Here is a 26662-nt window from a genome sequence, read left to right as displayed (position 1 = left end):
TCTCGTTCTACATATCTTAATCTCTGTGATTTTTGGCTTTGGGGATACTTAAAAAATCTTGTTTATCAAGGATTTCTGGTAACCTTGATAGGCTTGAAAGGCAGTATCACTCTACATGTGAGAAGCATCTCCATCGAACCATTACGATCCGCAGTAGAACAAGCTGTCTGCAGAATGCAGACTTAATATCTTGAAGAAGGGAACCATATTCAGCAGTTTTCCTTGCGTCTATAAGGTCCTTGTGATAGCCTTTTTGACACTTCGATGAAATTTTTACACTTCGAATGTGTTACAAATGTGTATTTTGTAACTTTTCAGCATATTTTCTGTTGTATTGCGCCATCTATCGGTGTTTCTGGAACTAATTTTTTTCCCGCATGATTTTTTTCCACGTGTTTTGAATAACAATTTTGGAATCTTCACACTGAATAGTTCATTGTATAGAGAGCTCATAGTAGGAGTGTTTTAATTCTGACCTCCTTGTATTTGTATATGATTAAAACTATGTCAGGTATAACTGGTCAGGTTATATCTGTTCCATTATGTTTGACCAGTTATTATAATATTTACAGAAATTGAGTACTTCGTTCAGTAACATTCAACAAACACGAATGCTTCGTTGGCACAGGTCGTAATAAATAACTAATAGCATAACATTAGTTAGTAAAATGAAAAATAAACCTAAACTGAATCATTAATATTTTTATTAATTTAAAAATGTATTGAAATAGCAAAGTAAATAGAGTAGCTTATTAAAAGAAAGCATCATAATGTACTGCCATAAAATGCTTATATCCACCGCTACTTCTATCGACAAAATTCCAAACTTAAAATTAAGAAATCTTGAAGGAGGATTAATTATGGAGTGCTGAACTAATCACTGAACGAAGAGTCATTAAATATAATTTGAAGAAAATGTTACAAAAAATGTCTTGTAGTACTTTACGCGGAAATAAAAATACTTTTGGTTGAACAAACGATTTCAAAACATATAAAAATGTTTACTTCACTTCTGCATATATTATAATCAGATTCTTTTTATCTAAAATGCTGTCGAAAAAAGTTTCCATGTATGTTCCAAATTACATATTTATATGGATGATTATATTTCTGTTTAGAATGGAATGTTTTAATATAGTTATAAATTTACGTATACTGATTTTTCTCTCATTTTTTAATGTATTTCTTTTTCTTCTGAGAAATTCTGTGGTTCATCATGTCCAACTTTATTTATAGTGGGTTTCATGGTACAGATTTTTCAAGTTGGACTACTTTTCTACAAAGGAATACTTTTTGTCGTACACACTCTACGTTCTTTGGAGCTTGTTATTCGCTCTGCTGGCCTGTTCCATGGTCAAGACGTTCGCCCCTTACGCGAGCGGCTCTGGGGTGCCAGAGGTGAGCAAATAGATTTTTTTTTTAAATAATCTTATCCTACGAGAACGAGATATTTACAATGTATGCATTGTTTATATGTAAGAAGACCGTCTCAAAACGACTCATTAGAAACATTCGATACAATAGTAAGGTCGGTTTCCGATAAGATAACTATCATAGCACAGTACGACTACCTCAATAGTTCTTCCTAAAGTTAAATATTGAAAATGAAATTGCGACTTTACGTCTTGAAGAATACGTTATTTAAAGTGTAAAAATTGCATTTATTTATAGGGGCTCTTCTTCAAATGAACAATATTGTTACGAATCTGCAATATTGCTTCCATGTTGCATAGTAAGGAAGGCAGTTTTACAGATATTTCTAATCGATACGTGAAAGGATGCTAAGTCAATAACCTCTTGGTCTTGGCGATTCATTTGGCATCTCAGGTGACAAAAAAAATGCGTCAGAATTTTGACGATACCTATCTCTATTAGGACTCGAGATTCGTAGTTTCTACTTGAATATTCGATATTCTATCAAGGAGACTATAAAAAGAATCAAAAGTTAAAGAATCGAGAATTCAATTTTTTCTTTGGAGTTTTCAACTTCTTCAGTTGTTTTATTATGGGAGTGACTTTGTGTACACTTCGGTTATATTTCATGTGTTCTGTGGAATAAAGCAAGGTATCTGATATCGAGTTATGTTGAAATTTTCATCATGTAATTGTTAAGGGGGTATTTTCTGTAATCATATCCTTTTTTCCTTGTTACATAAATTTTTCCGCTGTCATGGCATTAATAAGTGCTTCAAAATAAAGTGCTTATAAATGGTAATAGATAACTATAAATATGATTGTTTCTACTTCGCTCAATAACATGGCTACCAGGACACAAATTGCAATATTTGATGCAGTCAAGCTGTAAGTTATTAATAGTTTATTAAAATGTTACTTGAGCCTCGCTATTATAAATAAATATCATTAAAAAGATAATGTTTTAAAATTTAAGAAGATGTAAAATTAATTTTTGTTCAATAATATTTTCGAAAGTTATTTTTGAAACAGCTGAAATTGGCCTTAATTTTTAATTAAAATCTCTACAAGATGCAAACTCCTCCCTTCATAACATAATTCTACCACTCTCGATAGTTGTAGATCAAATGGTCTGGCCTATATGGCGCCAACGATACTCACATACACACACATTCTCTTTTATTATAAGTATTCTTCTTTATTAAAATTACTATAAATACGATTATTTTGTATATTCTGTGGCGCTGTTTCTGACAAGTAGGGATTGCAATACCGGTATACCGGGATACCGAATACCAGTATTTTGAACCATTTCTACAATTTTGTAATACCGGTATTCACAAGTTTAAATACCGGTTTTTCGGTATTTACTAGACATTTTTTAAATTGTCTCCACTATATGTTTAGGTATCGCGAACATAGCAATATAGTATACGTTTCTGTTTTTATGTCTCTCTAAAGGGAGAAATTAATTAGCTAATTAATGGCTTAATTAATTGCTTAAATTTAAATTAGCGAAACATGGATTATCCCTGAAAGAAAATATTGTATCTATAACGACTGATGGAGCAACAATTATAAAAAAAGTTGGAAAGTTGATTGGTGCAAATCAGCAGTTGTGCTTTGACATGGAATTCAATGACGAGTAATAGATATATTATACCAAAAATATAAAGAACAGAAGAATCCAAATACTGTGGATATAGACACTTCGGATTCCAACTTTGAAAAGAGTAAGAGTGAGAGTGATATTGACAAGGAAGATAATGGCAATGTAATTGTTGAAGAAGATATTGCTAATGAGGATGAAATATTAACCTATCAAGAATTGCTTCCTACAATTTATAAAGTTCGAAAAATTGTTAAAATATTTAAACGTTCCCCTATAAAAAGTATATATTATTAAAATATATACTAACTGAAATTAAAACAGAATATATGTTAATATTAGATTCTAAAACACGTTGGAACAGTTTACTCCTAATGATGGAACGATTTTTGAAACTGAGAAATCCAATCCAAAAAGCAATAATCGACTTAAACCTGTAAATTAATTTTTCAGATAGTGAATTCGACTTAATATCCGGAACTATATCAGCTCTAATTCCAATAAAACTGACTATTGAGGCATTATGTCGGAGAGATTCTAATTGATTAACAGCTAATGCAACAATAAATTTCATGTTGCAGTCAATGAAAGAACAGCACACATTAGTATCTGAAGAATTATATATTACATTGAAAAATCGCACAGAAGAAAGGTATACCGAAATAGAAAATGTCTTATGATATTTACATAATTCTAATGATTTTAAAAATGAAAATGAAAAGAAGAAAAGAAAAGAACAAATTCAAATCTGATTAAGTTAGTTAAGTTAGAGTAAAGTTTCTTAAAATTTTTTCCCCACAAACCTATCCACATACAAAATTCGGTTCAATTATCAAAGATTATGATGTCACTACTGTCGATAGTGAAAAGGAATTGTCTCTTGAACAAAAATTAGAATTAGCGATAAATAAAAAAAATTCACTGACCTAGATACAAAGGCTAAGTTCTTGCATCTTTTTAATAGTACAATTTAAAAATATTATAAAAAGATACAAATTTTTAAGCGTAAAATAATGGATTTCTGTAAAAAGCAGGCTTTGTAATTCCTGAAGAATCGTAAAAGAAATTCAAACACCATTTGCTTTTCAGAATTTGTCACATTTATTACTTACTTTTATAGTAATATAGTAATCGACAAAAAATTCGAACACGAGATTTTGACGAATCTCCACACTTTAGACTTCCCTGAGTTCAAAAAACACATTTTTGGAAATGACCATCTGTCTGTCACAGAGATAACTCTAACACATTTCGAGTTAGACGGATGAAATTTGGTATACGGACTTAAAACCAAATTTGCAGATTTTTATCAAATTTTCTACAAAATCCGTGCAGATGAAGTCTGTCTGTCCGGCTGTTCCAATATAAGTTAGTACGATGATTACAAAACAAATAGAGTTAGATGAATAAAATTCGGTAAATAGATTTAGCATCTGTAGTGTAGATGTGTATCAAAATTTGAGCGAAATCCAACAAGGGATTGACTGTATGTCAGTCTGTACTTTCAGAAACATGTAGAAGCGATAGCTCAAAAATGCAATGAATTAATATCAAATTTGGTTTGTGATATTGTGACTTTAAATGTCGTTTTATACCAAATTCGATTTTTGGATACTTTTGACAGCATGCCACGGATTAATCTCCAAAATACTCGCCAAGGATGAGAGGATAGATTCAGTGAAAATGCTAAATTCCCGTCAATACTTCGTTACTATTGTAAGCCAACACCACGCAAGGCGTTCACTGGGAAATAATATTTATTAAATATTATGCGAATATGGTTTAGAGAGACCACTCCCGTTAGTTATTCTCATGTTATATCCTCTGTTTACCTTAATAAAATTTACAATGTTCATAACTAGAAATCCCGAAGAGATATTTATTTTATACTATTTTGTCTATTAAGCTGATAAAAACAGGTCTGATTACATGACATACTCAATTTCATTCTTTTCGACTTTCGACCAAAAAATCCAAATATTGAAGATCTAAAAGTTTTTATTAAATCAAATTCTTAATTTTTTTCTTACATAAACTTAATAAAAATATAAAGTATTCTGAAGACCTTAATGTCTTCAATATGTCTTTTAAAGTATTTAGGATTAAATTTCTACAACTTTCAAACTTTTGAATTATTGAAAAAATCTGTAACGTGTAGAGATTTTTTTGTATTAATTTTGTATTACTTGCCAATTTAATTGGATTTTCGGTTATGGGCATTTTAAAATAAATCTATGCATTTCTGATTAGATATCTGATCGTATAAAAGCTAGCGATGTTGAGAAAAACTCAAATTCATCAATTGAATTATCTTCCACCCCAAAACAGTTAACCACTTTTTGGGAGTTACGGGTTCAGAACGTGGTTTCACTAAAAGCGATTATTGTGTGGAAGATGATCGCTTTTAAAGCGATAAAAGCGATTATTGTGGTGCATACTAAATTTATTGTGGGTTAAACAACATCCGTTGTCGTTGTATAAAAATTTGTGAAGAAAGGTGACCCGGAATCGCCCTCGTCATCTCTCACATCGGCTCAAAGTGACAAGATGAGTGTCAGCTTAGCTGATGTAGTAATTCAAATCGGGCATTATTTTAACTCAATAAAATCTTGCACATCATGTAACCTCTATGACACATATTGTAGAGTTCCTCTTTTATGCATTTGCTTTATAATCTCTATGCAATTCACTTTCAGATTAAGACGATTCTGAGCGGCTTCATCATGAGAGGGTATCTGGGGAAATGGACCCTCATCATCAAGTCCGTGGGCACCATGCTGGCCGTCTCCGCTGGTCTGAGTCTTGGCAAGGAAGGTCCTCTCGTGCATATCGTCTGCTGTTTGGGGAATATCTTTTCTTACTTCTTCCCCAAGTACGGAAAGAATGAAGCAAAGAAAAGAGAGGCAAGTACGTTTCACAAAATCATCAAAATCTCGCATAATTGTTCTCACTAGAAACAACTCATACATGATTTCAGTCTAATCTTGCCGGGATGTTCTTCTTTCAACTTTCTCGTGAACATTATTAGTAAGGTGATGCGTTTTGGGCTTCATTGTATGAAGTCGAAAACCAAGAAGATATTTTAGATCCTTTCTTTTGAACCAATTGGGTTCAAAATTTGATATCGCTCCATAATTGCGATGATAAAATATCACTCTAAATTTCATTTACCTCTGAATTTAGAATCGCTTTCAAGTACCCATGAACGAATAGACAGACAGATTTCTTTTAACTGATTTCGTTTAAATTTTAACAGAAATTAACAGCTTTGGTGTAAATGTTACTTACTGAATTTTACACGTTCATTTTGTTCTGTTTCTGAGCAATCGAATTCATAGAAGGGCACAATTCCAAAAAATTGTACATCGAATTATCGAATTTCTAAACTTCTAATTTAAAATTAAGTTATTTGATGCAAAAATAATGTTAATTGATTTAAAATATTCTATAGATTTTTAGCTTAATCAGTATGGTAACATATTTTCAAAAGATGTTATTTACTAAGATAACAAAGAAAACATCAAGGTTAGGAAATTGATATCACTGAAACGAAACTTGGAAGAGATATTTTGTTGCCGTAGAAAAAGCTCCAATAGATAAGTATTTTTTTTTATCAGTGTACGAGGAGTGTATTTTTTATCACTGTTATAAATGGAACTATCTTATCTACTTTCTTTTACACTCCTTAGCTGCTGCATATTTAAGCTTTGGGACTGATGAAGTTATTGAAATATCTTTAATCAATGAAGTGAGGAATACATAGGAAATAAATTAATAAAGTTTGTACACAATTGTTATCCCTTTAATGCGTTTGGCGTGCATACACGTCAATCTATATCTTCATTTTGGTGCAATCGATGTGTAATTTTTTTTATCTAAAATGAAATATTATTTGCTTAATTAAGATATTTTTTTGCAAAATTTACAAATCAAGCATTTGTATTGAGTTCGTCGCATATATCTCCCACCACGGGCATCTCAGAAATGAGGATTAGAAGAGTCCGATATGGGGGTTGGTTCTCACCACCCTGGTCAGCTATCGACGACGGAACGTACTTTCCACGGGTTGCACCGTGGGCGGTGATAAACCTTAGGACTGAATTATAATTCCCGTCAGTGTTTCTTCGCTGCTGTACAGTCATTCAGATTTATGCGTGTGCCTTCAGGCTAATCGGAGAGTTGGTCATGGTTCAACGTCTATATGCGTCATCGCTTGTCCTTAAAATAGGACTTTTCTAGAGTACTAGGTTCTAGGGTAGCACTTTTTGTAATTGAGCTGGTCTTGACGAGCTGGAAGTAGAATGGAAAAGCGGAGTCAGCGCTATACCATTAATAGTAAGGTTACTACTACTCTACGTGCCCTTCTCATAGTTTAATAAACCGCTTTTTATAATTAGTATCGTATCCAACATTTTTTAACTACACCACAATTTCTGCTCTTTAATTAGCATGTTAAGAACTATCATCAACCTCTACAAACTCTATTAATTTGTTATAAAAGCACAGCAATTAAGTTTATTAAATCTAAAGTTCTTTAAAGCAAGAAATGTGTAAAAGTGAAAATGTATGGTCAAAAATATTTGTATGATGAAGAATATGTACTTTACCATGCATAAATTATTTGCAAATGTTAGAAAATTTTTACTAATTCAATATCTATAGATTCAAATTTTTAATGAAAAGGTTTGAAAAAATCTTTGAAATTTTGTTAATTATATTCAATTAGATTTAATAAAATCACTACTAATTTTAATTACAATATCAATAGATATAATTCATTAACATATTCTAAAACATCGAAATGAATTTATTAATGAAATTATTAACAATTTACCTTTTGAGATATATTTACTTGATCATCATTGAACAAGATTTTAATATTTTCTTTATTAAAGGTTCTATAGTAACAAGGTGGAAATTAAAAAAAATAATAATAAATAAATAATCGAAAATTAGAAAGTGATTTTTTTTAAAAGTAATTTAAAGTAATTTTTTTAAAGTACATTAAAGTTATTGGAGAATATTTGCATATAAAACAAAATAATGAAAAGCTAACAGGAGTATTCTATCCTTGAACTTTCCCAAATACTTAGATAATATATATCCTTCTATTCAGCTCTTCTTATAATAGTGTTAATCTTCTGACTGTATCATGAGGGTAAGGGGTGAGAAAAGTAGCAGCAAACTCTTCAAGGTCACTACAAGTTCGCAAGAGTGAGTTCTCTCAACTCACTCAACTTACAACTTGACAACCATACGGTGTCACTCAATATGAAGAATTCTGCATTTCGTAGTATAGTGATTTGCCGATTTGTTTAGAGTAGGTGAAGTGCTTGAACTTACGGCTCTTAACCTCCAGGCATTACAAGTGAATGAAGACTGGCTTGGCATTGACATTATCTAGAAAGATGGGTAGTATAATGTAGAAAGCTATGAGTTTTAGACGTGTCCTTTTCAACTGATTTAGGTTTTTGAAAAATTAACACATAATCTACGACATTGATCACAAAAAACGCATTATTGTGTTCACATGCATATGAGTAAACAGGTAGATATATGAAAACCCCATCGACAGATTTGGTTCAAAATTTATCACATACCTACATCTATGATGAAACATCATGCGCCAAATTTATTCCTTTTAATTCTTTGCGTCTTTTTTTTTATTATTATTATCATACTCACACACACATCGACAGACAAACAGACTCCTATGAATGGATTTCATCCAAAAGTTGACAGAAATCTGAAAGTAGGTTTGGTAGATTCATATATTGGATTTAATTTCTATAGATCAATGGTTTTTGAATTACACAGAGATCAATACATAATCCCAAAAATGCTTTTTTTTTTTCTGTGCCAAAGAGATCTGAAACGTCCAAATTCGTTACAATATCGAGGTGGATTTTTTTGTGTAACGAATATCGATGCCTTATTCCATACACACACACACACAAAAAAAAAATACACAAATAGAAAAACATAGCCAAAGCGTTCACAAAGGCAGCACTTACAAAAATCTACAACACACACTCAAACAGCGAATTGCTATTTTACAACAGCAACAGCATAAAAGCAGAATGCAGTTAAAGAACTTGTTCCATAATCAGGATTCGAAAGAGAGTTAACCCACTAGACTATCTCACTTGCTTTAGCTTTTCAGTTTATGTAAGTTTTTAAGGGTATCGATAAATCCGAAAGGATCTCAAAAACTTGACTTTCTAATAATTATATCTCTTTAATTCTTGCATTTTCTAGAAATTTCATTTTTGCCTCAAATATTGCGATATGGTCGCGAAGTCCGGGATTAACTGATCTAGCATCCATTCAGCAACCATTTGCAATTCTTTTCCTTACTATGAGACTAAATAAGACGAGTTATTACAAATTCATAGTAATACTGTCACAACACAAAGGGAATTGAAGGAAATTGAAGAAATCGATATTTTACCATTTCTAGCATATATATTACCATGATCTTGTACGTGTTTCTATAGATGGCATGCTGTTCTAGTGATAGATGACACTTTTCGAATGTTAAAGGCTTGAAAGATTTATCTTAACTTTATCCAACATCCAGACCTAAAGATTGATATTGCAGGTATCGTTTGTTATTATTACAAAAGAAGTATTGAGTTAACAGCTTTAAGAAGCTAATTACAGTGAAGAGATTGGAAAAAAATCTGAATAAATTAATAGACAAAACTGAACTGATGTTATAAATTCAATAAAATAAGCCATTTCACTGGAAGTCTTCTATTTCAGGTGCTATCTGCAGCAGCAGCCGCTGGGGTGTCGACGGCTTTTGGTGCTCCTATAGGGGGCGTTCTTTTCAGTCTGGAAGAAGTAAGATAAACACATTCATTGTGACATATTTGAATTAATACATCACAGTTTCCTTTCAACAAACTTTCGTTTCACGTTGTTTCCATCAAACGAAATTTCCAACACAGCCTTGACTACGAAAGATGTTTGAATGTTAGTTGCTTTCCATATTATGAAAGATAATTACGTATTATAAGAAGTAAACAGGGAAAAAAATATATGGATAAATTTAGTCGACTACAACTTCTGTTTGCACATTTACAATGGACCTTCTCTTTTTTTCAATTATTACTACTAGTTCACACTCTCCCTATATATATATATATATATATATATATATCATGTTCAAATTTTCAATCTTTAATAAAATACTTTTTATTCATCCACTCAAGTTCAAATACATTTTTTTAAACTTGTAATGGATGACACTTGATGTTAATACAGTTTTTTCGAATATTAATTTATTCATTATTAAATTTAATTCATTTTTAATACTTTAAATAGAGTTTTAGCAGTTTGTAATGAAAATTGAAATCAACAGGCAATCGGTAAAATGCAAGGATTTGACGTGAAGGTGAAGAATGCGAGTTCAATTTTTGTGAAAGTAGGAATTGACTTACTTTTTTTTATATTACTTGTTTTTAATTATTTCGCAGCTTTGTTCGTCGAAATTCCAACAAAATCAGCCAAGTCAATTGCCGTGGAAATAATGGAATTTGACAGGCATGAGTTGAGGAATATAAAAGCTGTCTAATTATATTTACCTTGATGTGTTTGTACGTACTATGATTGGCGAGTATTCTATGTAACTGATGAGAATGAAAAATATATGAAAAGTAATAAAGATACTACAGTGAGTAAAGAAGGTGATAGTGATGAGTTTATTACAAAAGCCTCGCAAAGCAGCATTTAATAAAGTACGAACGAGTTTACGGTTTCAGTAAAATGCTATCGAAAAACCGTACCATCGCTTACTCTACCAAAGATAATTTATCAAAAATTAAATCAGTTGAGAGTTCACCTCAGATTAAATAAGTCTTAGAGTCCACCAGCTGAGCTACACAGAGTCTAATAGCTGGTGGACCTTCTTATTGCCAACAGGTGCCAAGTCACAAATGTCATTTTGCTTTACGATATTTTAAGCAAAATCGCCAAATTCATCGCCAACTTGACATCCATTGGCGATGAATGGATTTCAACTAAATTTAATGTCTTACGTGAGATGCGATACATAAAGATCATTGATCTATTTTCAATCATTACTAAAGTGCGAATATTTTCTTGAAAAATGTATTCTTCTTAATAGCGTTTTATAAAGCAGTATTGCAGTTTTTTTTTTTTTTTTTTTTTTTTTTTTTTGCAGTTTGGAACATGTATTAAATTCAATTAATTGTATAAATAAGTTCCAATTTTCGCTTTCCTTGTCGTTTTTATTACTTAATTTAAAAAATTTCTAATTAACGAATTTTCTTTATAGCGAAAATCGTCAGTAAATGGCTGAAATTTCATTAATAGAGACTCGAACTGTATTTTGAAAAGTGTGCATTCTTATACGTTAGCAAACAAATTATGTTTGGTCGGAAAAAAATGGTTCCCTCATGAGGACATTTGAAAATTTTATTGATCAAATTTTGATAAAGATTTAAGTCGTAATACTCTAACAGTCTCGAAGTGGTTCTGTTTATTACGTACGTGAAGCTTCTTAATGAAGTCGAGTCTCATATCACAGTTCACTCAAAAACTTAAATATTTGGGTAACCTAATCCAAATTGCATGTTGTGGTTTGCTGTAATGTAATTTCAGTTTCTGCTTCTCATATAAACTATATAGATAAATTGAAGAACCTTTTATCCTTATTTTTCAGTCATGGAAAAAAAATCACTCGATTAAACATAAAAATTTCACTGAAAAGTAGACATTACGTCATTCAAAACATGAGTGCTCCAAATGTAGTAGCTTTTTCTCAGATGGTCTAATCTATAGAGCGAAAAACATGCATACTAACTCCTTAATTTTTAATGAAAATTATGTTTTTTTTCTATTTTTCTTTATTATTTTCCCATTCTAATTGCATTTAGAATGGTTTTAGATTTTAGGATACTATTTTAGGTTTGATTAATGTCTTCTGTTTATCGCTGAATCCTTAACTATTTAAGCAGAAAAATCACCGTATTTTCAGATCTTGATAAATCTTCTCTATCGTATTCTTTCCATTTTTCCCTTCTACTTCTTCTTTCCTTTGTTTTCATCATTTCATTTCATTTTTTATATGTTTTTTGAAGTTTTACTTCTTCCATTGATGTAGTTTCTGAGCTAAACGGAAAATATTTTGTTTCATTTGTAGTATTCTTTTATATTTTTAAACACATTTAACAGTGGAGTACAAGGGGCATAAAAGTCCTGCAAGCTCAATAACAAATAATAGCAAGAAAACATGAAACACAATTAGTAAAACACAGCCATAAAATATAGACAAATGTAATTTGGCTACAGCAAGCAGATAGCAAATCATTAGTTAGACCACAGCAATAGCAAGCGGCCCAATCTTTTGCAGTGCGATTACACTTCAGAGTATTAACTCTACAAAGCATGAATTTTTATTTTTTACAAAAAGTGCGTGTTTTGAATAGCTGCATATAATTCAAGAAAATTATTAAATAAAATAAATAGTTTTTTCGTAAAATTTAAAACAAGAATTAAAATGTGCCAAGTGATACAAATCACATTACAACAATTCTGCAATAAAACAAAAGTCCCTTTTTACCAATATATTTTTTATGAAGAAAAAAAAATATTTTGATTCTATTTTTAATGGTAGAACTATTCATAAAACAGCTTTCCTGGTATTTTTCCAATTTTCCAGTTTAAATCTAATTCTAGTATCTATCAGTTTTTTTCCTACAAATTTTTATCAAAAAGCATTTAAAAAAAGGATTTCTATACATTCATCGTTACTCTTTGGAACGGTCATGTGAAATTTATAAATGGAAATAAAAACACGTAGCCAAATAGCTACACGATGCACTGAAGGGTTGACTCCTCTTGTAAGGATGTCATTATAACCACTTGCTATGGTACAGAATTTCTGAAAAAATTTCCAAACTCCCTCCCAAAATATATCGCACATAATTTTTGCATTTTACAAAACCTCAATTTTTTTTCGCCAATGTCGCCAAATTTATTGCTTGTTGGAAAGGGTCATTGACCTGATAAGTATTCAGCATTCATTTTGTAAATTTCTCTTTTCGGCAACAATATTAAAACAGCAGGAAAAGAACGTCATAGATTCGAACAATATTTTTTGTATTTGTATATTTATATTTTTTTATTCTTTTTCTTTATATGTTTTAAATATATCAACTAATATTTGATTCATCAATCTTTGTAGTTGAGTTATTACTTCCCCATGAAAACTCTATGGCGCAGCTTTTTTTGTGCTTTGGTGGCTGCTTTCATCCTGCGCTCCATCGACCCTTTCGGTACAGACCATATGGTCAAGTTTTACATGAATACGACACGGGCCTGGATCTTGGTGGAACTCCTACCTTTCATGTTGCTAGGAATCATGGGGGTATGTCTCTTTTTAAACATGCAATAGATCTTTGTGCTCATGCATGTTTTAGAATATATGGCTTTATTACATGCTTTTATTTAACTTTTATTATTAATTTATTTTATTTTTGAACACTTTTATTAAATTTTACATGTTTTATGTTTATGAAAATAGAATTTTGTTATCTATCTTTCATTTACTTCCTGATGTGCTAGAGTTATGAAATTATCCACAACTGTATATTCTCGATGAAATGCTCAATATTTAATTAACTTCATAGCTTAACTATTAAATAAATTATTACTTATTAATTTATTATTAGTAAATACTAATTTACTATAGATAATTATTAAATTATTAAATATTTCTGCATCTGGTAAAGAATTTAAAGCGAATTTAATGATAAGACAACATAGTGATTATAATTTTAAATTATGAAATATATTAATAACAGAAAAGTAGAAATAAGTTTTTAAAAAGCACACTAGTGTATTAAAATGTAAACATTTATAAATTTACAAGAAATCTAGTGATCTCAAAGTAAAAGTTAAAAAAAAAAGAAAAGACTGAAGTTCAGAAAATTTTTTTTCTGAGTTTTTCTAACAATTTTTTTCTTCAGAAAATACTGTTATGAAATTAACTTCCATTGTAACCCAATTTTTTATACTATTATTTTAGCATGTTTCAAACTTTTAGATTTTTCTTTGATGTTCATAATTTTCTAATATCAAGAACCCTAATACAAGCACATTTTTAAAAAGTTTTTATTATTTATTATTTTTTTAGTTTTTAATTCAGTTCATAATGAATTATTATACTTATTAATCTTTTATTCAAATTTCCTTAAATTTACTGACAGATAGCGCTTCTTCTTATTATATTAAATCGGAATTAAATTTATCTTTGAATAATAGTTCAAGACTGAATAATAATAAAATTTTGAAAATTTTAAAATAATGTATTATCATCGAGAATATGCAGCTGTACAAATTTCAGAATATCAATATATCAAAAAGTAAGAAGCAAATCGATTATAAAATTCCGTCTTTCCAAATTTAAACCATCTTGAGTAAAATAAAAGCGTGTAGACAAAGGTTATTTAAAATAAATGTGGAATTTCGAATATAATTTTTAAATATTTTTCTTTTCAGGGAACTATTGGGGCAGTCTTCATTAAATGTAATATTGCGTGGAGTCGATATAAACAGTCTTCCAGCGTAGGGAAATTTCCAGTTTTAGAAGTAAGTCCAGTTTTAAAGGGAAGGGGGGGGATTGGAGTTCAGAAAATGTGCTTGTAGATAGAGTTTTTAGGTACTTTCCTTTCTTTCTTTATTTATTTTGAGAGACAGCACATCCTTTGATTGCAATAATTTGATGAAATAAATTAGAAATAGAGTTGATTTTGTTTAGGTGTAAATGCATTCATGAAAATGTAAAGAAATTTTATAAAAAATAATTAAGAATTGAACTGAAAATTTAATACGACATTTTTTTTTTAAATATAAAATACATTCGAATTATATTCAAGATAATGTTCGAATAAAGAAGATTCAAGATGATGTTTAAGTCTTTATTTGTCTGTCTCTGTTTTATTTTTAAAATTTATTCTAAATTATATGACAGCGATAACATGTATACAAAATAATTTATTTGATATCGTAGCAATGATTGTGAATATTAATCCAATAACAAATAATGAAAATTATCGTTGTAATTATTCTAAAAAAATTTCTGAAATTTATTAGAATTTTAGAATTTTTTTTTTACGTAAATAAAATTAGTATCAATGAAAAGCTTGTACTTTTAATTTTGTAATACATAAGACAGGTTTTCTGCAGTAATAAGCCCCGGAGTTATTGGAAAAAAAGTTTAAAATGCTCATTATTTTTAATTAAATATCTAGGGAATAATTTAAAAAAACTTTTGTACTGAGCATCTACTAGCCAAGAAGTAACAGTGTTCTAAATTTATTCAAAGGTCTGTACCGTAGTGCATTTTGAATTATTTTTTTAAATATGTATGTCGCAAGACGAAAATTAGAATGTAATGTTTCATTTATATAAATATAACTGAATTTTATGCATATAATTGTTGTTACATAAAAAATATTTTAAAATATCATTTTTATTGAAAGAAGAAAACTTTTTTCGCTATTTAATTTTTAATTTATATATATTTATTATATACCTTTTTCAGAAATATCATGGGATTTTTAAATTATTTTTTACACATTCGCTACTAGATGGTATTCTTTTACACAATTAATTTTACAATCTCAATTTAATTAAAATAATTGACAATTCATATGTAAAAATATTTATCTAATGTATTACCATCAGGAAAACACAACTAACAAGATTTGAGAATTTTGGCGCATTTTTTTTTTATTTATTTATTTCAAGAAGAATGACAAAAATCGACTAGAAAATTTCATCTTTACAAACTTGGAATCAAGAATCAATTGCAAAAATTTCTTTTTGCAAAAAGAATTAAATTTGAGAAGGAAAATGATCTAATATGTATCTTTTCAGAGTTCTTAGGAGCTGCAAATCCCGAAGCCATTTTCAAGATTTCGCAAGTCCAGTATCTTTCAAAAAGAAATGTTTGCTTAAAGGAAACTGCCATCTCTGCTGTTTCTGAGTCCAAGTTTTTTCATCTCATTAATACTTAATACGAGTAATAAGTGAGATCTATATTATTTAAGAGCCCTTCAGACACTTTTACGTAAAGATTGAATGTAAAATCACGCAAAATTAAATAAATTATGTCTTAAAGCAAGCAAATATAATTTAAACTATAGAGAAAAAACATTTCGGAAAAATTCATTCAGCAAATGAATACATGATATTGTAGAGCTGATAGTAAATGTCTGTATCAATCTATATCTCAACTACAGTACACTCCCTATTATCCGCGGAATTGGGTGGCGCGGTCGCCGCGGATAATCCGAAAAATGCTAAAAACGGGTATAGCAAAAGAGAAAACAGTCATTCCAACTTGGAAAAATCGTTTTATGTACAATAAAACGTAAAATAAATAGCAGGAAAGGTTTAACTAACGCTTAATATTTTAGTATATCACTCAAAACTAACCTAAAATGCATTTTGTTAATGAAAACAGAAAAGTGCTTTGTACTTACGAGAGGCGTCAAGGATACACAGAAAAATTAATACATATGTACTGTTTTAATACTGTAATGTATTATGTAATTACAAAAGCATAATTGTAAAACTACACCTTTTTGAAGAAATCAGTCATTTGTGTTTGCTTCTTGCTTTGGAAGCATTTTCTCTTTGCTTGGAAGCAAAAAAAAAAAAAAAAAAAAAAAAAACCTTAGTGCAGCAGGCGCGGATAACCCGCCCGCGGATAATCGGGAGTCTACTGTATTGCGAACGAACACAGTAAAAGATGCAAGTTAACTAAAAGGGTTTATTTAATATAACTCAAACTCAAATTCAAAAGTACAAAACATAACAAATAATTCTAAGGAGAGGGAATACCAAAAACACACAATTCATGAATTCCTTTATAAATTAAGGAAATACTTCACTGCCAAGCGCATAAACATTTTCGAAAAACGATAGCGAATATTGTATCGATTGCCACAATATATACACATATTCTCTTCGTAGGTAATGGTGGTGACTCTCCTCACAGCGTTGATCAACTTTCCAAACGAATTCACTCGTGTGAACGCCAGCGACCTCATCAGGACCCTTTTCAGTCAATGCGGAATCAATGACGTGTCCATTCTATGGTAAGCAACCGCTATTCTGTTCACTAACACATATTTATGCAATTTTTAGTTGTGTATTACGTCCAATATGAAGGTCTCCAGCAGGGTCGTCCCGAACAAAACCGGAGTTTAATGTAAAATCCATTTGTGGGGACATAAATTTCGTACAACAAAGAAAACTAATTATTGCGTTCCACTATTTCACATTGCAGCAATGCATAAAATATTAAACAAATAAAAAATTGAATTATTTTTATACACTTAATATTTCAATCACGAAAACTATCTTAAATAAATTAAAAGCATTGGGAAAAGTTTCCCCGAAATTTTCTGGCATATTCTTTAATAAAAGATCACTAATAATTCTTGTCTCTTTCGAAATACTCTCTAATAATAATGTCCTCTCTATCATCATGAGGCCACGGTGGCCTGGTGGTAAGGACTCGGCTTGTGAGCCGTAGGGTTTCAAGTTCGAGACCTGATTCCACCGAAGAACCGTTGTGTAAGGGAGCCTGTTGCACGTTAAATCCGTCAGGGCCAAACGCCCTCCCGCTGGTTTAGTGTAGAGAAGGGGTGTCAGCTTAGGTGTCGTCCTCATCGTCTGACCACGATTCAAAATTACAAGGTCAGTCTCAAAATGGACCTAGGGTTTCTTTACAACGAGACATTAATATAACTAAACTATCTATCAGTATAACAATTCTAAACCTTGATTAGTGTCATGAAAGCATGAGTGCTCAAATCTTTATCTTCATAGTTCCGCACATGTGAGTTTGATACTTCATTATATGGTTTAAAAAATGTGTATACATTTTTTGACTTTGTTTTCCGACGGAATAAAACCAAAATTTGTTCAGAATTACAATTTTAGATTCAAGATCACATACAAAATTCCATTTATCCAAGCAGTAGTGTTTCTGAATTATCTCGTCTACTTACCTGAGAATATTCAGGCAAATCAATCTCTCGATGGACTCGGTATAAAATTTGATGAAAATCTACACTTTAGGGGTAAAATTCTGCATACCAAATTTTATTCATCTAACCCTTTACATTATGTAGCTAATTTTGCCACCTTTACTCGGAAGTCCAAACAAGTCGATTGCCTGCAAATAGATATTTTTCAAAATTTAAGACGAATCTCAATTATATCATGAATTTAGTATGTTGTCAGCAAAATTTTAAAATAAAATTTATGTATTAAATATAATAAGTGTCTTACAAATGGTTCTGGATTCCTTGTAAATGAAGTGTAAAAAGAAAACAAATTGAACACAGTACAGAAGCAAACTTAAACTTTTGTTTGGGTGTTTATTTAATAATTTCTTTTATGTGACTGTCCCTGGTCTTAGTAATAGCATCAAAGTGACAGTTCAGTCTATGTTAACTCGAATTTCGTTTTAAATTAAAGAAAACATTAAGTTAAATGGTTAGGTTAATCTCACCTGGATGCCAACACATACTGGTAACCCGGGAATGAATTGTTCTCACCATTTGGTTAAAATTGTTATTAATTGTGAAGAAATGTTGACTGTCCTGGCATCATATTCTTTATCTGAAAAAGCAGTGTTTTTAAACATAATTTCTAATTGCAATATACGTATACTAGAATAAATTTGGAACTGAATTGGGTGTGAGGGGTTTTTCACCCAAGATTAAAACCCAATTATTACCCGACAACTAATTTTCATTGATACTAACCATTGACCCTTTCCTATCAATCTTTTCAGATTAAAATTTCCTATCTATCTTTCAGATTATCTATTAAATTCACCGAAATGCCTTGTGAAATTAATAGTTTAAATCTGAAACTGTGGGAAATTTAGTGTTGCAAACCATTTTAGTTTTCATTGTGTTTTACAAAAGATTTTCATCTTTTCTATCCTTTGCATGCCCTTAAGTCTGATAAGGTTAAAAGCTCCCATTTTGCTGGATAAGCTGTTTAAAATAATTTATTTTCAAATTTGTGATTTCCTGAAACTTCAGGAATAATTTTTACTGATTTATTTATGTTTTTGGAGGTACTCTCATCTTCGGTTTTTTGTCCTTTTATTTTATTAGTAACGGATAGTTTCTTTTAAATTTATAATTTGTCCCATTATTTACTGTGTCCTAATATTGTTACGAACTTGTAATATTACATAGTTTCCTGTTAAGGAAGAACGATTTACAAATATTTCTAACTGATTCTGAATAGATGCTAGGTGAATGAACGCAAAACTTGGTAATCATTTGGTGACAAAATGAAAGGGCCAATATAATCCAAGAATCTTGGAGATAGCTCCATGAGATTTCGAATTCCTAGAATATTCGATCAACTGTCATGGGAGCTATAAATAAGGAGCTACGTTAATGAAAGGAGTCAGTAGTAGTTGAACTCAGGCGAGTTGTTGAGCGAAGTCTGATTTCTGAGTTTTCTTTGAATGCTTTATGCTGTTGCAATTATTTAATAGCGATTTGATACTTGTGTGTTGTTGGTTTCTACAAGTGCAGTTTTTGCCGGCTTCGTCTGTGTTTTATTACTTGTGTTTCATATTTTCATGAAGAATAAGGTGTCGTTATCTTTTACTTAACCTGCTGACTTTTTCACCATACAACTCATGGACGAATTTTGGATTTTTTCTCGCAACATTATTTATTGTATTATGTTTTGTTTATTTGAATGTAACAATTTTAATTAATATAATTATATTCGGTGAGTCTCCTAGTAGCTGGATGTGATTTCGTCCTCTTCGGTTGTTTAATCATTCAATACCTGTCTTAATTTGCCTGTGCCAGTAATAGTGAGCCTCTGAATGAAATTTTCCTTTTACTATCATTTCATAAAATTCCTCCGCCTGAGAGCGAAATGGATTATCACATCGATAATGTCAATGCGATCATGGGGAATCACAAAGAGTACTTAGACAATCAAATAGACTAAAGTTTAAAGCTTTCTTCTGTATTCTGCTTCTATCTACGAATCAACTGTTCCTATATTTCTGTTCAGAGGTTTTCTATTTCGATCATTTCTTCTAACCTAGCAACTAATTCTATTTCATCAATTTTGGCTTTTATATGTAAGCTCACGACCCCTCGATATGACATCAATAGTCGCCTTTCCTTCATTTTCTAGAGAATTTCATTTTTTAATTCTCTATGAGGGAAAGCCATGATAAAATTCTACATCCATAACAACTGCATCGATTTCGGAAATTTTTATTTCATACTAGCCGCCTTTTACTAAAAGCCGGTTTGCCAATCTTTATGCACTTTAAAATTTTAATAATTAAATATTTTATGTAATTCCTACTTTAATAGCTTCTTCGTTAAAATATTTTAAAACTTCAAATTTCAATTCACTTATAATATTATAAAGGCCTGCAGTCATAACGTAATCTGTATCTCTCTGATTTTCTGTTAGCTCCCGTAGAATTTATGCTTTAAATTAAAGTGGAAATGATTAATCTGCAATTAATATAATAATATTTTTTACTGAAACAAAGCATTTTTTTTTATAATATGATTACTGAAAACAGAGTCACTGAGCATTTAAACCTTATGGGAACTAAAGAATATCTTTCTTAATTTATGTAATATCTCAAGAAGTTTGCAACAAAATTTTCTCAGATTCATCATGAACAGATCGATTCATTAACAATGTTTAGTTTTAAATGCATCAAACTCTAAAAATATAAACAGAATCGTTTGAAATAATCTGTCGAAAACATATTAAGCCTTCAAAACCAAGTCCGTATGCGTTGAAAATACTTGTCAACAATCAGAACACAATGCGCATGCGTGAATTTTCAACGCCACTTACGGTAACGCAAATGCGTGAATTTTCTACTCTAGTTGGGGTAACGCTATGCAGATTAGAAATTTTTAATTTCTTTTATTCTGTTTTATTTTAATTCAAAAGTACTTCAGAATGAATCTGAAAGATCGATTCATTAACAATGTTTAATTTTAAATGCATCAAACATTAAGAAAATGAACAGAATCGTTTGAAATAATCGGTCGAAAAATGTTAAGCCTAAGTCTCATTAACGCGGGAAAAAAATGCTGAAGCCATACTCATTTAGCGGTGGGGAAATGAAGATTTTTTGGCGGGAAAGTTAGTTTTTAATTAATAATTAAAATTTCAAAAAAAGGGACCCTAGGTGCACATTCCCGACCTCCAAGGTATACATGTTACCAAATTTGGTAGTTGTAGGTCAAATGGTCTTTTCTGTAGAGCGCCAACACACACACACACACATACACATTGAGCTTTATATAAGTATAGATGAAAGCTCTGATCCCTAGATATGTCATAAATAGTTGCCTGCCCCTTTCTTCCACCATCCTAAAGTTTCTAACTGTATCGCAAAATAAAACTCTGATAAAACCCCAGTCATCACAGTTGGTCTGACTTCTCCAATTTGCAGACATTTCTATTTAATATTTAAGTTCTTTATTTATTGACATTTAATTTTTCAAATAGTGTTTTCTTTCGTTGTAGTAAGAATTAGTGCATCGAAATTGGCTGACGTGGCTAAATGAAAATGTTTGGCGAATAGTGGTTTGTCGAAGACTTCTATTATTTTTTGCATTGAAGTACTTATCATTTGTTGTCACAATAATCATTATGTGTAATCTGTTCTTCATAAATGCTCCCCTTTCATTTCAGTGACTACAAACGAAATATTTCATCAACGGAAATGCATATTCTGGAAGCCGGTCCAGGGATCAATCAGTCTTTGTACCTGTTGCTGTTGGCCTTGCTGTGGAAGTTCACAATCACCATTTTTACGTTTGGAATAAAAGTATGAAGCTGACTTAATCCAGTCAATCCACTCATATCATCAAGCTTCATCTTTAAACATTGATCATCTTCACATTTAATTTTTCATGAATTAAAAAAAAAAGTAAATTAATAAATATGTCATATTTCAAATTCAATCGGTCAACAAGAAGAAACACTGTTCTAATATGGATTTAAAATGCTACTTTTCCCTTTACGACGAATCTAAGTATCAAATGTGCCATATAGTCAAATACGCAAGTCAATCACTGTTCACGCTAATTTTGAATTATATTGCTAACTTATGTCGATTTACTCATTTCTCTTGAAAATGAATAAGCAACATATTACATTACATACATAATTTACATTACATAAACTTGCATTTTTATTAATTTTTGACACCTGATTATGAATCCCGGAGGTCATTTCTCGAACGGATTCAGATCCTAACTCACGCCATCAGTACGGGAAAGATCATGCGGTACACGAGTAAAACACCGAATAACAACACCGAGTACAACACCGAGTTACAACACCGAGTAAAAAAAGCGTTTATTTTTTATATATTGTTATGTCAATATAACTTCTTTTCATAATCATTGCTTTAACCATTTATTTTCTTCATAATCATTACTTTTAACCATAAACCGTTTTTCCCTAATATCGCAACTGCATAAATACGCTTATTGCACATTTGCTGGATGGCAGCTAATAAGCTTGGAGTTGACATGTTAACACATGCCCAAAATGCGGAATCGGCGTAAATCTCCTATAAAGCCTTATTATTTTTGTCTGGAAACTAAATTTTGCATTGTTAGTATAATGACATATAGTTCCGAATGTTAAAAAAAATTTTGCACTGAATTTGAGGTTATTTATGATTTTTTGATTGATAGATATTAAAGGTTAATGAGCTGGAGCTAGACAATGCTGCTATTCAGTCAATGGAAACAGAGTCAGTGGTGTAAAAACTTGGAGGAAGGTGCAGATAATGCTCCTGTCATCAATTTTAGTCTGCCGATTCGGTACAGAAAATTAATACATATTTGGCTATTTTTTTACAACAAAACATGACCAGGGGTAAGAAAAAAATAATGTCAGATTATTTTCTCTTGTTCAGTTACTTACAATTTGGGGATGGCCAAAATAAATTGAATTAAATCCCGGAAGCTACTTACCCTCCTTAAGCCAGTGGATTGAGTATGCTTCATAGGAAGTAAATGGATCTATCACATTCATAAGTTCAAGGGGAAAGTTTATACAGCACTTTTTCTGAAATAAGCGCTCCATGTTTTGTAGTTCAGCTGAAAAGGGGAAGAAAAAAATAGTACTGACTGAGTGAGAAAGATTTCGTAAAATTACTTATGAAGTATGTTTAATTTCTTTAATGGAGATTTAAAACTGATTTTCTGAAAACAAGATGAAATGCTTTTAAATCAGCGAAAGTGGTCTTCCCAAAACTTTCTTGCATATTCTTTTATAAAGATAAAAGACTTGCACATCATCGGCGTACAGTAGTTACGAAATATTAACCTTTGGCGTGAATTTCGTTTTTACTGAATCTATTGTATCATTCGTGGCAATTATTTGTCTGTTAATCCCTGGTATTCGGTTAGTAGCATCCGAAATGGAATTTATGTTTTAAAAGCGTTTTCCTTAACCGATTAATCTTCTTCTCCTTCTTAATCTTGAATAATAACGAAAAAAATTAATTTATTATTAAATCTCCGAGCTTCTGACAGGTTCCAACCGGTCTCTTCATCCCGAGTTTGGCGATGGGTGCGATTATGGGAAGAATCGTTGGCGTTGGAATGCAGCAATTGGCGTGGTAAGTTGTTTAAATTAAATATTACCTCCTAAGTTAAGAGTAATTTTCTCCCATGGCATCATCAATAATGTTGTACGAACGAACTAATCTTCGAAACTTTATTCTAAACCTACAGGAATTTGTTATGAAATAAAATAAAACAAATACATTTTTTTTTTTTTTTGTTATTTAACCCTATGAGCCCTGACCGCCCGATATCACCCGATCGACAAGGTCCTGACTCAGGCGCTTTGGGGCGGTTAATGAGTTTAAGGGGTGAAAATATTTTGCTCGAGCAGCGCTCATTTAACCCCACCAAAGTGCCTGAGTCAGGCCCCTGTCGAACGGGTAGATATCGGGAGGTCATGGCTCATAGTATTAAACAGGTAAAACAAAGAGTGCCATAGAATTAATAGTTCATGAGATATGAAATCACCAAGGCAGTAAAGAATTCGAAAACAGTGTTTTGTGATTAGTTGCAGTCACAGATAAACAAAGAGTTTCACCATGGCAGTAAATATTTACAATTACATAAGATAATAAGACCGTATTTAACTTTCGATTTTCAACTTTTATTTTCATTTGCCTTCCAAATTCGGTATGATCTACGTTTCGAAATGTTTGAGCTGATATCCTGTAACAAACATCTGTCTAATTACAAAACTGAGTCCAATTTCTGGCCCTGGACTGTATTTGGGATAACATGTTCGTTGTAAATATTGTTAGATTAAGTCTGTTTTACTAATATATAAAGCTTGATCATGAATTCTAAGGCATGTATATTATATTTTGGTATGATGAAAAGATGGCATGAAAAAATATATACAAAAAAATGGCATAACTAAAAGTTACATTTAGCTTTTTAAATGATGATAATAATATGAAATTAAAAACAGAATTATTATTTAAATTTAATTTAAAATCTTTTATAATAATAAATACGAATATGTGTATGTATCTGTCAGCGCTCTACAAACCAACTGATTCCATAAAATCTTTTCCAGAAACATATTTAAAAAAAAAAAATGCAAGCCATACCTTATTTTAACATCAGCTGGAAACAACCAACCGCTTAATTTTTCCTTTGATTTCAAAGAAACTAGACATCGCATAGAGAGCACTTGACAATGGTATAAGTTTTATATTATGTATTCACATTTTAAAAATTTCGGATTATCAAAGGCAACACACATAATTTAAACGAATGCTGTTATTACATAATAATTAAATATTATTATGTAATAACATTATGCACTAAGACCTAATACTTATATCTATAATTATAGTTTAATTAGTAACACCTACAAATATAGTAAGTAGTAACTACAAATAGTACAAATATAGTAATATAATTACTACCAATAGTACAAATATGGTAACTAATACCTACAACTATAGGAATTTATGCTATACTAACCTGACAATAGCCTAGAATGAAATTCGTTCTTTCAGGAAATACCGTTCTTCGTGGCCTTTTCGCTCTGCTTGCGCCACTAACGAGAACTGCATGGCCCCTGGCCTGTATGCCATGATAGGAGCAGCTGCATGCCTCGCAGGAGTCACCAGAATGACAGGCAAGTAGCTCATCCCTTTTAAGAATATCATCTTGCAGAAGTATATTTCATCTCCTTGAATTCATTAAGAATCAATAATATTACGAATTCACATTTATTTAGAATCGTCAAACAAATTGTAATTGGTCTAAGGCCTAGATTAAGTTGGATTTTTTAATATTATATGACTGTTTAATAACCAACTCCCTTTGGTTACCAGCTGTTCACCCACCATAATACTAACATTAATTTAATATTATTATTATTATCCAGCCAACTGCGATTAACTATATCTTATCATGCTAAATGAAAGTAGTATTGTAAAAAAAGGCCTTGCTTTATAAGTATAGAGCATTTTAATTGGTTGGTAGAATGTCTGAAGTGGCAATATTTATCTTTTTGTTGAAGTTGGATGCAATGTGAAGGTTTTTATTCCTTTCGATATTTCCCGAAACTGGAATGCAATGGATATCAGACGATTGTGGAAGATATAAATAGATAAATGAAATAAAAAGTGAAGAAATCATTAAAATAGCTGAGACTCTCAACGTTTTTTCTCATACAGAAAGACATCGATAAAGTAGCATTTATGAGATTTCTCTTAAAAGTAGATGGTGCAAGGTGGACAAGCGAACATTGATGACAGGCTTCATGAACTTTCAAATGAAAATTAAAATTTACTTATTCTTTGCTTTTGCTATTTATTTTAAAGAGATCGATAATTATTTAAATATTCAATGTTTATTAGCTGTTTAACTGTATCGTTTCTGTAGACTGCTATCTGTAGATCTTTTCTTTAAAAATCCAAGAAACATTTAAATTGGATTTCGCATAATTTATGTATAGAATTAGAAATCTGAAGAGGACAACAATTAAAAGAAGACGCGATGCTATTCGATATTCGGAATGCCGAAAAATATAGAGAAGATATCGTAATAATGTCGTTGGGCGATTTATGCTAATAAGAGAGGATTTAAAGAATCTTGTTTTTAGTTACATATTTCATGGAAAAATATGGATCATTTCAAAATTTCGTTTGGTTTTTCTTTCAGTGTCTCTGGTTGTCATAATGTTCGAACTCACGGGTCGTGTGGACTACATCGTGCCCTTGATGGCCTCCGTGGTTGCAAGCAAGTGGGTGGCTGATGCAATTGAGAGGGAAGGAATGTATCCTTATTCAATTTATGTTCTAAAGTAAAATATTTATATTTATTTAAAATAGATGGAGAATTCTCCTCTCGACATCTTCACTTACGTACACGATATGAAACCTAATAAAATGAAGAAAAAAAAGTGGATTTGCAATTTGGACGTTATAATGTGACCGATTTGTTCTAGGATCTGACTCTTATCTATAATTTGGTCATATTAAAAAAGTTCTACATTATATAGATTCGT

At 30.9% G+C, this 26662-nt stretch overlaps 1 protein-coding gene across 4 annotated transcripts in view; it reads left to right on the top strand.

The window, feature by feature from the left end:
* Window positions 1-26662, top strand: part of LOC129962695 (H(+)/Cl(-) exchange transporter 5-like) — an 89674-nt gene that overhangs the window by 45389 nt on the left and 17623 nt on the right. For all 4 annotated transcript variants that reach the window (XM_056076619.1, XM_056076620.1, XM_056076617.1 and 1 more), the window contains 10 exons: window positions 1237-1398; window positions 5719-5925; window positions 9788-9868; window positions 13236-13418; window positions 14552-14641; window positions 17033-17157; window positions 21788-21923; window positions 23647-23732; window positions 25164-25285; window positions 26317-26431. In XM_056076619.1, the coding sequence (XP_055932594.1) occupies window positions 1237-1398; window positions 5719-5925; window positions 9788-9868; window positions 13236-13418; window positions 14552-14641; window positions 17033-17157; window positions 21788-21923; window positions 23647-23732; window positions 25164-25285; window positions 26317-26431 (1307 nt within the window). The remainder of the gene's footprint in view (window positions 1-1236; window positions 1399-5718; window positions 5926-9787; window positions 9869-13235; window positions 13419-14551; window positions 14642-17032; window positions 17158-21787; window positions 21924-23646; window positions 23733-25163; window positions 25286-26316; window positions 26432-26662) is intronic.

Source organism: Argiope bruennichi, chromosome 3 (genome assembly GCF_947563725.1).
Source record: "Argiope bruennichi chromosome 3, qqArgBrue1.1, whole genome shotgun sequence".
Classification (NCBI taxonomy): domain Eukaryota; kingdom Metazoa; phylum Arthropoda; class Arachnida; order Araneae; family Araneidae; genus Argiope; species Argiope bruennichi.
The sequence above is the reverse complement of the archived record's forward strand: the minus strand, read 5'-3'. Positions and strand labels throughout refer to the sequence as shown.